The sequence below is a fragment of the Chiloscyllium plagiosum genome, chromosome 5, assembly GCF_004010195.1.
Source record: "Chiloscyllium plagiosum isolate BGI_BamShark_2017 chromosome 5, ASM401019v2, whole genome shotgun sequence".
NCBI lineage: Eukaryota > Metazoa > Chordata > Chondrichthyes > Orectolobiformes > Hemiscylliidae > Chiloscyllium > Chiloscyllium plagiosum.
Window position 1 is genome coordinate 107652985 of NC_057714.1, and position 13561 is coordinate 107666545.

At 38.4% G+C, this 13561-nt stretch overlaps 1 protein-coding gene across 1 annotated transcript in view; it reads left to right on the plus strand.

The window, feature by feature from the left end:
* kmt2ca (lysine (K)-specific methyltransferase 2Ca) overlaps window positions 1-13561 on the plus strand; it is a 502252-nt gene that overhangs the window by 284014 nt on the left and 204677 nt on the right. The window contains exons 12-13 of the mRNA XM_043691052.1: window positions 2272-2435; window positions 10391-10516. Coding sequence (XP_043546987.1) covers window positions 2272-2435; window positions 10391-10516 — 290 coding nt within the window. The remainder of the gene's footprint in view (window positions 1-2271; window positions 2436-10390; window positions 10517-13561) is intronic.

Genomic DNA, 13561 nt, shown 5'->3' on the forward strand with positions numbered 1-13561 from the left:
CCTCTCTCTCTGTCTGCCTCTGTCTGTCTCGTGCATGCACGCTCTGTCCTTACATACACATTCTCTCATGTGTGCACTTTTTTTTTCATTTTCCACTATTAACATTAATTTGGAGTGAACTTTGGTTCAATGACGATTGTGGAAGGCATGCCAAAAGCCACACCAGACATTCTAAAATATCAACCTGAAGCTACAACTGAGGACTCTTTATTTGCCAAACAGTATAACCAGTAATTTTATTGATATGGATAAACAATTCCACAATTGGTGGGTCAGGTCTGAACCTTATGGTCCTGCTCCATCTAGGTGTTAATCTAGGTGGGCAGTTCGATTACTCATTGGAGCATTAGGCTCCACAAATAACCTCACATAGATGAAGGACAAAACATTAGTGCAAAAAATAAAACTGAATAATCTTCAGTCAGAACTGACAAGTAGATGGTCCATCTTTGCTTCATCTGAAGGTTCCCAACATCACAGAAGCCAGCTGTCAGTCAACTTCATTCACTGTGATATCAAGATACAGCTAAGGCGCTAGACACCACAAAAGCTATGGCTAACATGCCATCTGTAGTGCTGATGACTTGTGCTCCAGAACCTGCTGAGTCAGTGCAGCTACAACATTGGCATCTACCTGACAATGTGAAACGTTGCCCAGATACGCCCTGTCGACAAAAAGCAAGACAACTCCAACCTGGCTAATTACAGCCCCACCATTGTACTTGTGGAAAGATGCTAATGTGTTCGGAGCAGTACTCTGGCATATAGGGCAGGAGCTCATTTTGTATGGAGTTGAAGAAAATCAGGTGAAATCCAAAAATTCAGTTGTTCTTCACCTCTGACATGCAAGATCTGTTTGTGATTTCCCATTTTCTTTTGTTTTGCTTCCTCTTTGCTTGCATTTTAGGGTTTTCTTTGCTTTTATCCTTTTGACATATTAAGTGCCTTCTCCATCTAAGATTTGAACATGATTCATGCAAGTGGTCACTTCTGTAAGGAGCATGACTCAGTTTAACGATTAAAGGGAACAGCTGCTGTCTCGATGCAGAGCCAGACATTGTGTTTATAGTGTCCTTTTGATAAATATTTCATTATTTTTTGGATGGCTCCTGCTATGACCCTTTTAACAGAGCATCACCATTGAAACAATAAGATTCAGGCACCTTGAGTGTTGGCAATTAGTCCTTAACTTTTCACAAGCATATTGTGCTGCTGGAAGTTCTTTCAACTATCGCTGTGAAAGTGCAGTATTGAGAGAATGCTATTTTTGTTGAAGCCTATTTCTGTGTTAGTGTAGCTAATCGAGGGTGGATTTTTATCTTGTTTGACTGAAGTTGCGTTCTTCCATTTGGCAGCAGATATTTTACTCGAGCGTTAAATGACTTTGAGCAGAAGTAGGTGCGTACAAGTGAGGAGTCGTTCACTTAAAAGAGATGTGTTTTATATCTAATCAGATTATGTGCTTGCCTGACTTCATCTTCCTTCGAGGATTGTTTGCTTAAAAGAAAAATGAGCTTTGTTTTTAAATTATCAAATCGTTTCCACCATTTAATTGTTTTTGACTATCTTCACAGTGACATTGATCACTTACTGTGGAGAGTCATTTGAGCGTACTGCCTTGGAAGACAGATTGTTAGTGGACGAAAGAAGACAACTCAGTCCTTCTTTCCACTTTTATTTAATCTCCAAAACCCCATGAGAAAAGTCTTGTATAAAATACTCTTCCCAGATTGAGTGGTTGGACAGTTGAAGTATTGCCAGGATTGTACAATGTTGCTGTTAAAGTGAGCAAAATCTGCTTTGACTTCAACATTCCTAGTACTATTTCAGATCTTTTGTTCATCATTTGACTTGAATTCAGTATTTACAACAATTCCATTAAAAGCTGCATTGAACTCTTGTCTTTATTCTTCATTTGTAACATGCTGGAATGCAGTGAACATGCAACCATTACTTTGAGCCAGAGTGAAAACTAACTTGATTGGGAACTTAAAACTTTATAACTACAAACTTAAATTATTGTCTGGGTTGCTTTCAGTTTTTTGTATATTTTGGTTTACTTATTTTCCTGAACTGTTTATTTCTTATTATTTAGTTCCCCTCTCTCCTTTCTGTGTTCACGGTTCACCTGACTCAGAATAGTTAAGCAAGTGAATCTGGAGGTATTATGAATTGCATGTCCCAGGAAAGTTAAAGATTCATTCTCCCGATTCATGTATGATTTTTGGGTTTATTGAAAATATTAAACACATTTTTGTGTTCCCTTTTTAGATGGATTCACATAGAATGTGACAGATCATTGGAGAATACTGAGGACATTTCACAGAAGGAATGCTACATATGTACCATGTGTAAAGAAACAGAGGTTGCAATGGAACATATTCAATCTTGTGATAACATTGAGACTATTCACTCTGTTCAAGAAACTGCTACAGGTAAGAACATAAATACATATTAGAAGTTAATGTTTTAAAACTGTAATACATTTTATTGAAGACTTAATTTTAGAACTGGAATAAAGGATTGATTTTACTTGGTGTGTGAATTCAATTTGAGGATGGGCAGCATCCACGAATTATTGTTAGTAAAATTATGTCAGCAAAGTTCCTCGAGTCTAAAGCAAATAACCTGTCAGTGAGCTGCAACAGTTTCAGAAAGTTACCCTATTTTTCTAATCTGTCAATGTTGAACCTGAGTATCAGTATTTTGTTCCCTTCTTGAGCTATGGTCTCAATACATTATCCCATCCCTGCCGAAACAACATACCACTAATTAAGAGAATAGCTTGACTCTAACCAAAGGATAGGGATAACATGTTGAAAGATCACAAACATGCATTTCCTGCTAAGTCACTGGATACCATTGTGCCTGATAGAATTGATCCATATGGTTAATGAAAGACTGGGAAAATTGGTGAGTTATTTTAGAAGGGAGTACTCTCAACATCTATTTTTGAGGCCATACATTATTCTGAAGTTAGTAAAACTCCAGCCATTACATAATTTGCATTTACTTAACAGTATGTTGTTAGATTATCAGTTTGCTAGTAGAGATGAGTAGTTCGTGTTAGTATCTTCATTTGGCAGTGAGCTTCATAGGGATTGTCATAGGGATCATGTAGCAAGAACAGCTATTTTAGAGAATTTGCCACCAGACTGTACCATTGCGTTATATTAATATGAAAGTTTCTAACGTTGAAATACTTTTTAAATTCATGATTAACTATAAAGTGAATTTCTTACTTGTCTTCAGTGAAATTATTTTTAAGCATCCTGTGCAATGGAAGTTATTTAGAATTGTTCTCTATTGCTAGTTTTTGAATGAGATGGGTTTAGGGAGTTTAATGGGCACTTTGCCATTTGGACAACACGCTGCAGTGTGAAAGGATTAATTTATATTTCTCTGAATCTAAACACTGCCAATTCATCATCAGCTTTTTAATTTGTTTGTTCTATGCTGATGGGCGTGAAACTTTGGGCATGCATATTGGTATTGAGCAATCCTAGATCGGGTGGACAGCAGTCAAACAGGAGTTAAATTTATTTTATGGTACTGCAATTATCTGGTTTAGCAATTTTTCATCGAAACTCGGAACAAGGAAAGTTCATTTGGCCTTCGAGTCTACTCTGCCATTTACTATATTGTGGCTGATCTTCAATATCAATGCTGTGTTTGTGCTTTCTCTTCATACTTGATGCCTTTAAAATCTAACAATTAGTATCCATCTCTTTCTAGGATATGTTCAGTGAATTGAACTCCATAATTTTTGAATGAAGAGATGTTTCCTCTCCTCACTTCACCTCAGTCTTATATCATCGACCCTATATCCTAAGACGCTGTCCCTGACTCAAACTCCATAACCAGGGAAAAGAGCCTCCTTGTATCTAGTCTGCCCAGTCTTATTAGAATTTTATATGTTCCAATCAGATCCCTCTAATTGTTCTGAACTCTAGTGAATACAAATCCAGTCAAACCAATCTCCTAATAGGACAGTCGTGCCATCGCCAATGCCGAATGAATCTGTGCTGCTTGCCTCCTATGGCAAGTGTGTCCTCCCTTAGGTAGGGAAATCAAAACTGCACGTAGAACTTGTCGTCTCTCCAAGGGCCTGGAAAACTAAAGTAAGACATTCCTACTTCTGATCTCAAATCTTGTTGCAATGAAGGCCAATATACCACATACCTTCCTAATTGCTTGCTTTCATTGACTGGAAACAGATTCTTCAGTCCAACCCGTCCATGCCAATGGATATCTTAACTTAATCTCATCCCATTTGCCAGCATTTGGTCCACATCCCTCTAATCCCTCCCTAATCATATACCCATCCAGATGCTTTTTAAATGTAATTATACCAGCCTCCACCTCTTTCTTTGCCAGCTCATTTCATATACACACCACCCTCTGCATGGAAATGTTGCTCCTTAGGTCCTTTTTATATCTTTCCCCTCTCATCTTAAATCAATACCCTCTAGTTTGGGTTCTGCTAACCATGGGGAAAGACCTTGGCTATTCACCCTATCTATACCCCTCATGGTTTTTTTTTAAACAAACCTTCCAGCTCAGCCAACAAACTTAAAACCTGAACCTTAACCTGAGCTACAAATCTTCTCAAATTGCATACCCCTCATCATTTTATAAAATTCTGTAAGGTCACCCCTCTCACCCAGTCTATTCAGCCTCTCCCTATAGCTCAAACCCTTTAACTGTGGCAACATCCTTGTCAATCCTTTCAAGTTTCACAACATCTTTCCACTGTAGAAAGACCAGAATTGAATGCAGTATTCCAAAAGTAACATAACTAATGTCCTGTACAGCCACAAAATGACCTCCCAACTCCTATACTCAATGCACTGACCAATAAAGGCAAGCATACCAAGCACCACCTTCACTAATAGTACTATTCCTTCTTGTTTTTCATGCACCATGTACAAAGTGGCTAAATGTTAAGTTATACTGCATCTGCCATGTGTTTGCTCACTCTCTCGACTTGGAAGCCTCCTTGCATCTTCCTCACAATTTTCAATGGCTGAGGTATTAAATGAATACTTTTCACTAGAAAACAGGAGGATGCTGTCCAGATCATTATAACAGAGGAGGAGTCTGTCACGAGAAGGGTTCCAAATTATTAATAAGGAGGTTTTGGATAGGTTTTTGACAGGGGTCTAGAACCTGATTAGATACGTCCAAGAATTTTGAACAAAAGTAGGAATTATGGGAACACTGTCCATTATCTTTCAATCTTCCCTAGACTTTGAAGTGCCATTGTTATTGTGCTGTTCAAGAAAGGGTGTATGGATAATCCCAGCAATTACAAACCTGTCAGTTTAGCTTCAGTGGTGGGGAAGCTTTCAGAAACCATTATTTGGGATAGGTCTATTTGCTCAGTTGGACAGCAGGTTAGTGCTGCAGTGTGATGCCAATAGGGTGGGTTTAATTCCCACTGAGCGTACCAACCTCTCTCCTTGTCAGACCCCCAAGTTAAACCACCACAAGCCATCTGTCAGTAATGAGAGAGCCGTATGGTCCAGTAGGACTATGGCAACTTTTACTCTTTGCTTTAGCACATCAATTTACAAACATCCAACATACAGTCATTCATACTTACAAACGCAATTCCATGTAGGGATGTAATTTTGAATATGTGCAATACGAACATTTCATGTACTTACAAATAGTTATTTTATATTGTCCTGTATTGTATTCCATCTTGAGTACAAATCAAGAATTGAACCCCGTTTGCAACCCAGGGACTGCCTGTAATCACGTGGAAATAGGTAGCTTGGTTAGGAAAAGTCAGCATATATTTCTATAGGGAAAATTGCGTTTAAATAATTTAGAGTTTTTTTTAAGAGGTCACAGATGCAAAATTAGCTGAGTGATAAGAAATCAGTGGATGTTTTTCAGGTTAGAGGGTGGTTTATAGTGGCATTCCTTCGTGGTCAGTATTGAGACTTAAATGCTTTTCCTGAAATATATTAATGATCTCAATTTTGGTGTGCATGGAATGATTTCAAAGAGTGTAAGTGACGCTAAACTTAAGAGTCATTGAGTCATACAACATGGAAACAGACCGTTTGGTCCAACTCATCTATGCTTGTTAGACCTCAGTTCGGGGTATTGTGTACAATTATGGGTGTCACATTTCAGGAAAGATGTGAATACGTTGGAGAGAGTGTAGCAGCAATTTACAATAGTTCCAGGAATAAGAAACTTCAGTCATGAGGATACATTCTTCTTGGAGCGAACAAGGCTGAGAGGAGGCTAAATAGAAAAGGTAGTGAGAATCTGTTCATGCTCGTAAAAGGAACATGACCAGAGGGCATAGATTTAAAGTGATCTGCTCAAGAAGCGAGGGTAATGCCATTTAAAAAAAAATCAGACCATGAGGACATTGAATGGAATGCGTGAAAAAGTGGTGCTGGTAGGTTCAGTTGGGGCATTTAAAGGATGATTAATTGGATAGAAGTCATATACAAGGAAGTGGGTGGCGGTGGGGGAGGATAGAGAGGGAAGGAGGCAGTGGGAGATTGAAGCAAGGTAAGCATGCTTGGTTGAAGACCCAGCATAGGTACATTGGACTGAATGACTGCCTCCTGTGCCATAACCATTTTTTTTGCATTTCTTAGTAAGGAGGTTTTTTTTAAACAGTCTTCCTTGCAGACAATAACTGGATTTGCAGACTTTGGGCTTATAAGATTAATTTTTACTTGAATTAGGTGGCGTACTTTGTATATTTGAGTAGGATGCAGAATTTTGTTTTCTTCCACCATCAAATTTTCTCCCTTTGATAAAATCATTGGATCAGTGGTGGCAAGAATCAAAGACATTGACAACACCTCATTACTCACTCAAGTGGTTATGTGTTGTTCATGAGTCTGCACATCAAGTCTGAGCAGCTTTTAGACTATTCAAAGATATCAGCTAAAAGTAATCCTGTGCTTACTCAACATGTGCACTTAATAAAAAGGGCCCTACATTGTCAGTCAAGAGAACATTTATCTCTCCACCCTGGATGCTCCCTGTCTTCAGTCCTGATGAAGGGCTTTTGCCTGAAACGTCGATTTTCCTGCTTCTCGGATGCTGCCTGACCGGCTGTGCTTTTCCAGCACCACTCTAATCTAGACTCTGATTTCTAGCATCTGCAGTCCTCACTTTTGCCTAGTCAAGAGAACTATGGCTAGTCTTATTGCCTTCATTTCTAAGGGCACAAAGCTAATGGTTTTTCCATAATAAATGGAAATTCATTCAAAAGGAAAGTAATGCTGTAAGGAAAACTCAGTTAGGGTTGTATTGAGTGCAAAGGAAAAATTGAATAGTATTGTTATAGACTGAGTTCTCATCTAACTTTGGAAGCAAAACTTTATGTACTACTTATTTTCCCAGAAGTGGGCTGTTAATTTTTTCTTAAAACATAATACTTGGCATGGGGTAAATGTGTCACTAATAAGGCCAGTATTTATTGCTTAATTACTGTTGAACTGAGTAGTCTGTGGGTCTAGAGTAGACCAAATCGGGTAAGAGTAGCAGAATGGGTAAGTGGATTATTATCGAAATGGGGTTAGATTGAGAAAGAGGGAGGTGCAACAGGATCTTGGTGCCATTGTACACAGTTGCTGAAAGTAAGCATGCAGGTTGTGAACAAGGCAAACGGAATGTTGGTCTTCATAGTGAGAGGATTTGGACGAAGGCACAGGAATGCCGCCTTGCTGCAATTATACAATGCCTTGATGAGACCATTCTTGGAGTATTGCGTGCAGTTCTGCTCACTTTATCTGATGAAGGATGCTCTGCTTATGAAGGGAGTGCAGCAGAGATTTGCCAGGCTAACATAAAAAGAGAGCCTGGCTCAGTTATTATATTCTCTGGAGTTTTAAAGAAAGACGAATGGGTAAAAGCAGGAGGGTTGTTTCTGAAGACTGGGGAGCCCAAAATCCGGGATCACCGTCATCACGGAGATAACAGATTTCATGTATTTTGGACTGAGGTGAGGAGAAATTTCTTCACCTCGAGGATGGTGAGCCTCTGGAGTTCCCTGCCACATAAAGCATTTGAGGCCAAATCATTGATTTTTTTTTTCAAGAAGAAAGTAGGTATAGTTCTTCAGGCTAACGGGATCAAAGGGTATGTGGAGAAATCAGGAACAAGGGACTGATGATGATCAGCAGAGCAGGCTGAAAGCTGAACATTCCACTCTTCCTATTTTCTGTTTCCTTCCCTGAAGGAAAGTGCCAATCGACAAGGTTTTATGGTCACCATGGCTGAGTCGAGTTCAAGTTCCACACTGTATTTTCTGACTTCAAATTCCTGTCATGGTGTAATTTGAACCTGTGTCCCCACAGTATTCGGTGGGCCTCTGGATTATGAAACCAGTGACGTTGCCACTAGACTTCCATGCCCCATGTATATACTAAAATACTCCTTAGTTGCTCTATCATCTGTTTATCGTACCCAGTATGAATCCATGAACTAAATTTATCTGCTTGCTGAAATCTTTGGGTTTTTTTTTTGACATTCTATATTTTACTAATCTTTTTGAATAAGGGTCCATACTACTATGTGGTTTTATTTAATGAACTGCCACTAATCTCTGTATTGATTACATTGCAATATATTTTCTGTTTTTCACAACTTTTAAAAAAGGCTTATTGTTTTCTGTGAGGCATGCGGAGAAATAATTTATTTTCAGTACATTTTTCATGACAAAGTTGAAGGCAAAGGAGAACCAAAAATATGTCAAGGGCAATTAATTTAAATTTTACCAGTGACTGAAGGAAAAATAGAAATTTTATTCACCTGGAAATAGATTGCCTAGGGAAAAGAAAATCCAAGTTGGATTTTGAAGTCTGGGTTGTAACAGTAGTAACACTTCAAAAGTGCATAATTGGCTGCATAATAATGTCTTCTATCTAAATAAACCCAAGTATTTTTATTTTAAAAATTATCATTATAAATCTGAAATGTTAATTATTAGCATACCCCTCCCAAATATATTTTATGTTTGTCTTTCAATAATGTGTTTTACCGTGCAGACAACTTTTTAAGGAGACCCTCTTAGTTCTAATAACCATAAATGACATCTGTTACGCTAGGGTTGAATTGGAAAAAAAAGCATTCCCTCAGTGTAGGTCTTTTAAAGAGTGGAAATAATTACATTGGGTGTGACAACCAAAAGAATATGCAACTGTGGAGCAGATCAGATAGAACTGATATCTCATTGCTCCATGTCGGGTCAAGAAGAGAGTGCCACCAGAGATTCTGGAAGCTAATCACTTTTTAGAAAGTGCTAGTTCTTTTGATTTGAACAAATCTAATTTTTATTTGCATATCTTTCTTGATTAAAACTCTCTTTTATAAAACAGTAGCCAGCAACTATCATATTTGCGGTAAATATATTGAAGAGGAAAATGGCTGCACTTGTTAGGACACTGAACATGGTGCTATCTTGCGTCAAATGATTTAATCACATATAGAGACTTATCGGTTGGATCCAGCCTCTGCCTAAAGACTACATCCTGTTTTAGCTTCCAAGCTGGAATTGTTTTTTCATTAAATTTGATCTTGACGATAAACTTTGGCAGCAATTATATCATGTAACAGCCCTTATCTTGGAAAAGGTCCCAATTTCTGGAAAAAAAAGTGTCCTATACTAGCAACTTCAAAGCCTTAAATTTTACCAGATGAAAGATATAGCTGGTCATTTTGCTGAAATAATATTTCAGCAAAACATTTTTAGGTGCTGGTTAATTTGGCATTCTAGTTGTCCAACTTAAACTGACACTCTCCTAGACCCGATTTATTTCTTGGCACATGCCAAAGGTTTTGAAGACCAAACGTGTCGGACTAGAAATAGGTTCATTACACTGCTATGACCTAGTCAAAAAATTCGTTGATTGACATCTGAATTATTACAAAGAATAAAAGAACAGTGTTTAGACTTGGAAGAGCATTAACTCTGCTCAGTTTGACAAACGTACCTCAGTTCAAAAATTATGCTGTTGAGTTGTCTGTCTCTGCAGATGCTGCTAGATCTGCTGAGTTTCTGCAACACTTCTGTGTTTTTATCTCTAATTCTCAGCATTTGTACAATTGGTCAACAACTTGACCAATTTCATGACCTGAAATTGATTTATAGCTTTCACAGAATTCTTTCTATCATTCTGTCCTTATAAAAGCTAATTGTTAATATTCAGTGTTAAATCAACAATTTAATTATTGAATGTAAGACTATATATTTAATAATGCTGCTGCTAACAAAAGTCAGCATATTTGATGAAAAACAGGAATGTCTTTATGAAATAAGAACTCTTTATTCAAACTAAGATGTTCAATTTAAATCCAATTTTGGTAAGTAATATTTAGGGTTTTGCTTCTTTTTGTTTTGATATTTCAGAACATGTAGGTGTTATTGAAATTAGTGGAACAACTAAGGAGCAATTATCACAAGAAGAAAGTGTTCATAAGCCAGCCAATAGCTTTAACCACGCAGGAGATCAGACCACAGTGGCTAATGAAAAAGGTAAGAACTGTAATACTTTCTTTATTGGGTTAAGAACTGCACTGATGGCGCACGGCATAGGATAAAGCTTATCATCTTATTGAATCTCTCCAAGTAGCAGAAAAGCATTTGTCTTGTAATTAATGATGAGGAAATATTCAAATTCGTATTGTGAAGCCATTGGCTCCGCGTTACATTTACTTGGGTGGTACAGTGATTAGCAATGTTGCCCTCACCGTGCCAGGGACCTGGGGTTCAGTCATAGCCTTGGGTGACTGTATGTGTGGAGTTTGCACATTCTCCTTGCGTCTGGGTGGTCTGTTTCCTCCCACAGTCCGAAGATGCCACGTTTAGGTGGATTGGCCATGTTAAGTTGCCCTGTCATGTCCAGTGATGTGTAGGTTAGTTTGGCCATGGCAAATGTGTGGTTATGGGGCTAGGGCAGGGGGCTGGGTCTGGATGGGATGTTCTTCAGAGGATCAGCATAGACTCTAGGCTAAATGGCTTCTTTCCACAGTGTAGGGATTGTATGATTTTATACTACATTTCTCATACAAGACTCCATCTTAGTTGGAGTTAAAGGAAAAGAACACATGAGCATACATACCAGTCAGGCGTAAGATTAGGCTGTTCGTCCCCCTGGAGCCTATTTCGCTATGGAGTAAGATCACAGCTGATCTGATTGTAACCTTAAATCCACATTCTCGCCTACTCCAATAATGTTTCAATCCTTAACACAAATCTATCTACCCCTCTCTCAGAAATACTCAAGGAATTTGCTTCCACCTTTTCAGAAGATATTTCCAACTGCTAATTCCATTGTGAGAATAAAGTCACCTCATCCCCAATTTTAAATGTGCAACTGCTGATTTTAATTCTGGATTCTCTCATAAATGAAAACGTCCTCTTTCCATCCACCTCTTAAGGCCCCCTCAGGATTTTATGTTTCAATCAAGTCACCTGTTACTCTTGTAAACTCCAGTGGATATAAATTTGATCTGTCCAATTTTTCCTCTACAAGGCCACTTGCCCATTCCAGATATTAGTCTACCATCCTTTGTTGCCTCCAATACATTCGCATCCTCCGTGAAAGAAGGTGACCAATACTGTGCACAGTACTCTAAATGCAGTCTCTCAATGCCCTACTTTGGTATTCAAGTCTTTTCATGATAAATGATATAGCTTTTCTAATTACTTCCTGTATTTCCACACTAACCTTTGCAATTTATGGAGGACCCTTTGCATCTCAGAGCTCAGCGCGCTGTCACCATTTAGATAATTTTTTAAAATTCTTCCGGCCAAAATGGACAAGCTCTTATTTTCCTACATTATACTGCATTGGTCAGATTTTTGCCCCATCAATATGTTTTGTAACATCCTGAAAGCCTCTTCACAACTTAGTTTCCTATCAATCTTTGTATCATCTGCAAGTTTAGCAGCCCTACCTTCTGTCCCTTCGTCTAAGTAATTTACAGAGGAACCTTGATTATCCAGCATTCGATTATCTGAATTTTGGATTATCCTGCAAGATGGCAAGGTCCCAATGCTTGGCTAAACTGTGTTATCCGGCATTCGACTTTCTGACAAAATACTTCCCACATGTGTTATTCAGATAATGTACATAAATTGTCAGCAGTCAGGATTCCAGCATCGATCCCATAAGTGGTGTTGGATCTTGCTAATCTGAAAAAGATCAATTTGCACCTACTTTCTACTTCCTGTTAGCCAGTCAGTGCCGAAATGCTACCTCTTACACAATGAGCTTTTATTTTCTGCAATTAACTTTTAAGTGACACCTTATCAAATGCCTTCACAAAATCTAAGTGTGTTACACCTTCTCATTTTCCCCTTAATCACAGCACATGTCACCTTCTCAAAAAACTCCAGTAGATTGGTTAAACATGATTTCCTTTTCACAAAACCATGTTGACTCTGCCTGATGACCCTAAACATATCTAAGTGGCCGACTATAACTTTAATTTTAGCTTCTAACAACTTCCATATGGCACATGTTAAGCAACTAGTCCAGGAGTTCCCTCCTTTGTCTCCCTTTTTCCTTGATAAAGGAGTTTTGGAAAATTAAGCACAGTACATCAACAATCACACTTGCCACTTCTTCAAGACCCTAGCATGAGGTCTTGGAGGATCTGGGCACTTGTCAGCCTGCAGTTCCTACAATTTACTCAGTACCTCTTCTCTGGTGATTGAGATTTTCTTGAGTTTTGACCTGTCTTCCGTCTCCTAATATATTTATTTCTGCTGGCATGTAACTTCTGTCCTCTGTAGTGAAAAATGTTGTAAATTGACTGTTTAATTCATCTGCCTTTTTTTATACCAATATTGACTTTCCAAACACACTTTTTATTGGCCAAACTCTCACTTTATTAACTTCTAAAATTATTCATATAAACTGTTCATATCAGTTCTACATTTTGGCTAATTTCCCTTTGTACTCAATTTTTTTCCCTTTTTTTGTAAATTTGCTTCTGTTTAACTTCCCACCTGTCTTTGTGTAGTGAGTTTCTTCTTTACACTTAATGCTGTCTTTAACATTTCTAGTTGATCATCAATGGTGAAGTTGTAACTTAGAAAATTTCTTAGAATATGACTAAACGTGGAGTTTTAAAAAACTCATTCATGGGTTATGGGCTTTACTGGCTAGGCCAGCATTTATTGCTACAGGGCAATTAGGAGTCACCTAGGTTGCTGTGGTTCTAGAGTCACAACTAGACCAGACCAGGTAGGGATGACAGATTTCCTACCTTCCATGAAGGACATAAGTGCACCATTGGGTGTTATGTGGTCTTTGCATTATGATGTTCTCTGGCTAGCTTTTCTTTAATTCCAGCTTTCATTGAATTCATTTTCACTATCTATTTGAGCCCTTGGGCCCAGGACATTAGCCGGGTTCTGGATTGGGTAAAAACAATGACTGCAGATGCTGGAAACCAGATTCTGGATCAGTGGTGCTGGAAGAGCACAGCAATTCAGGCAGCATCCGAGGACAGGCAAAATCGACGTTTCGGGCAAAAGCCCTTCATCAGGAATAAAGGCAGAGAGCCTGAA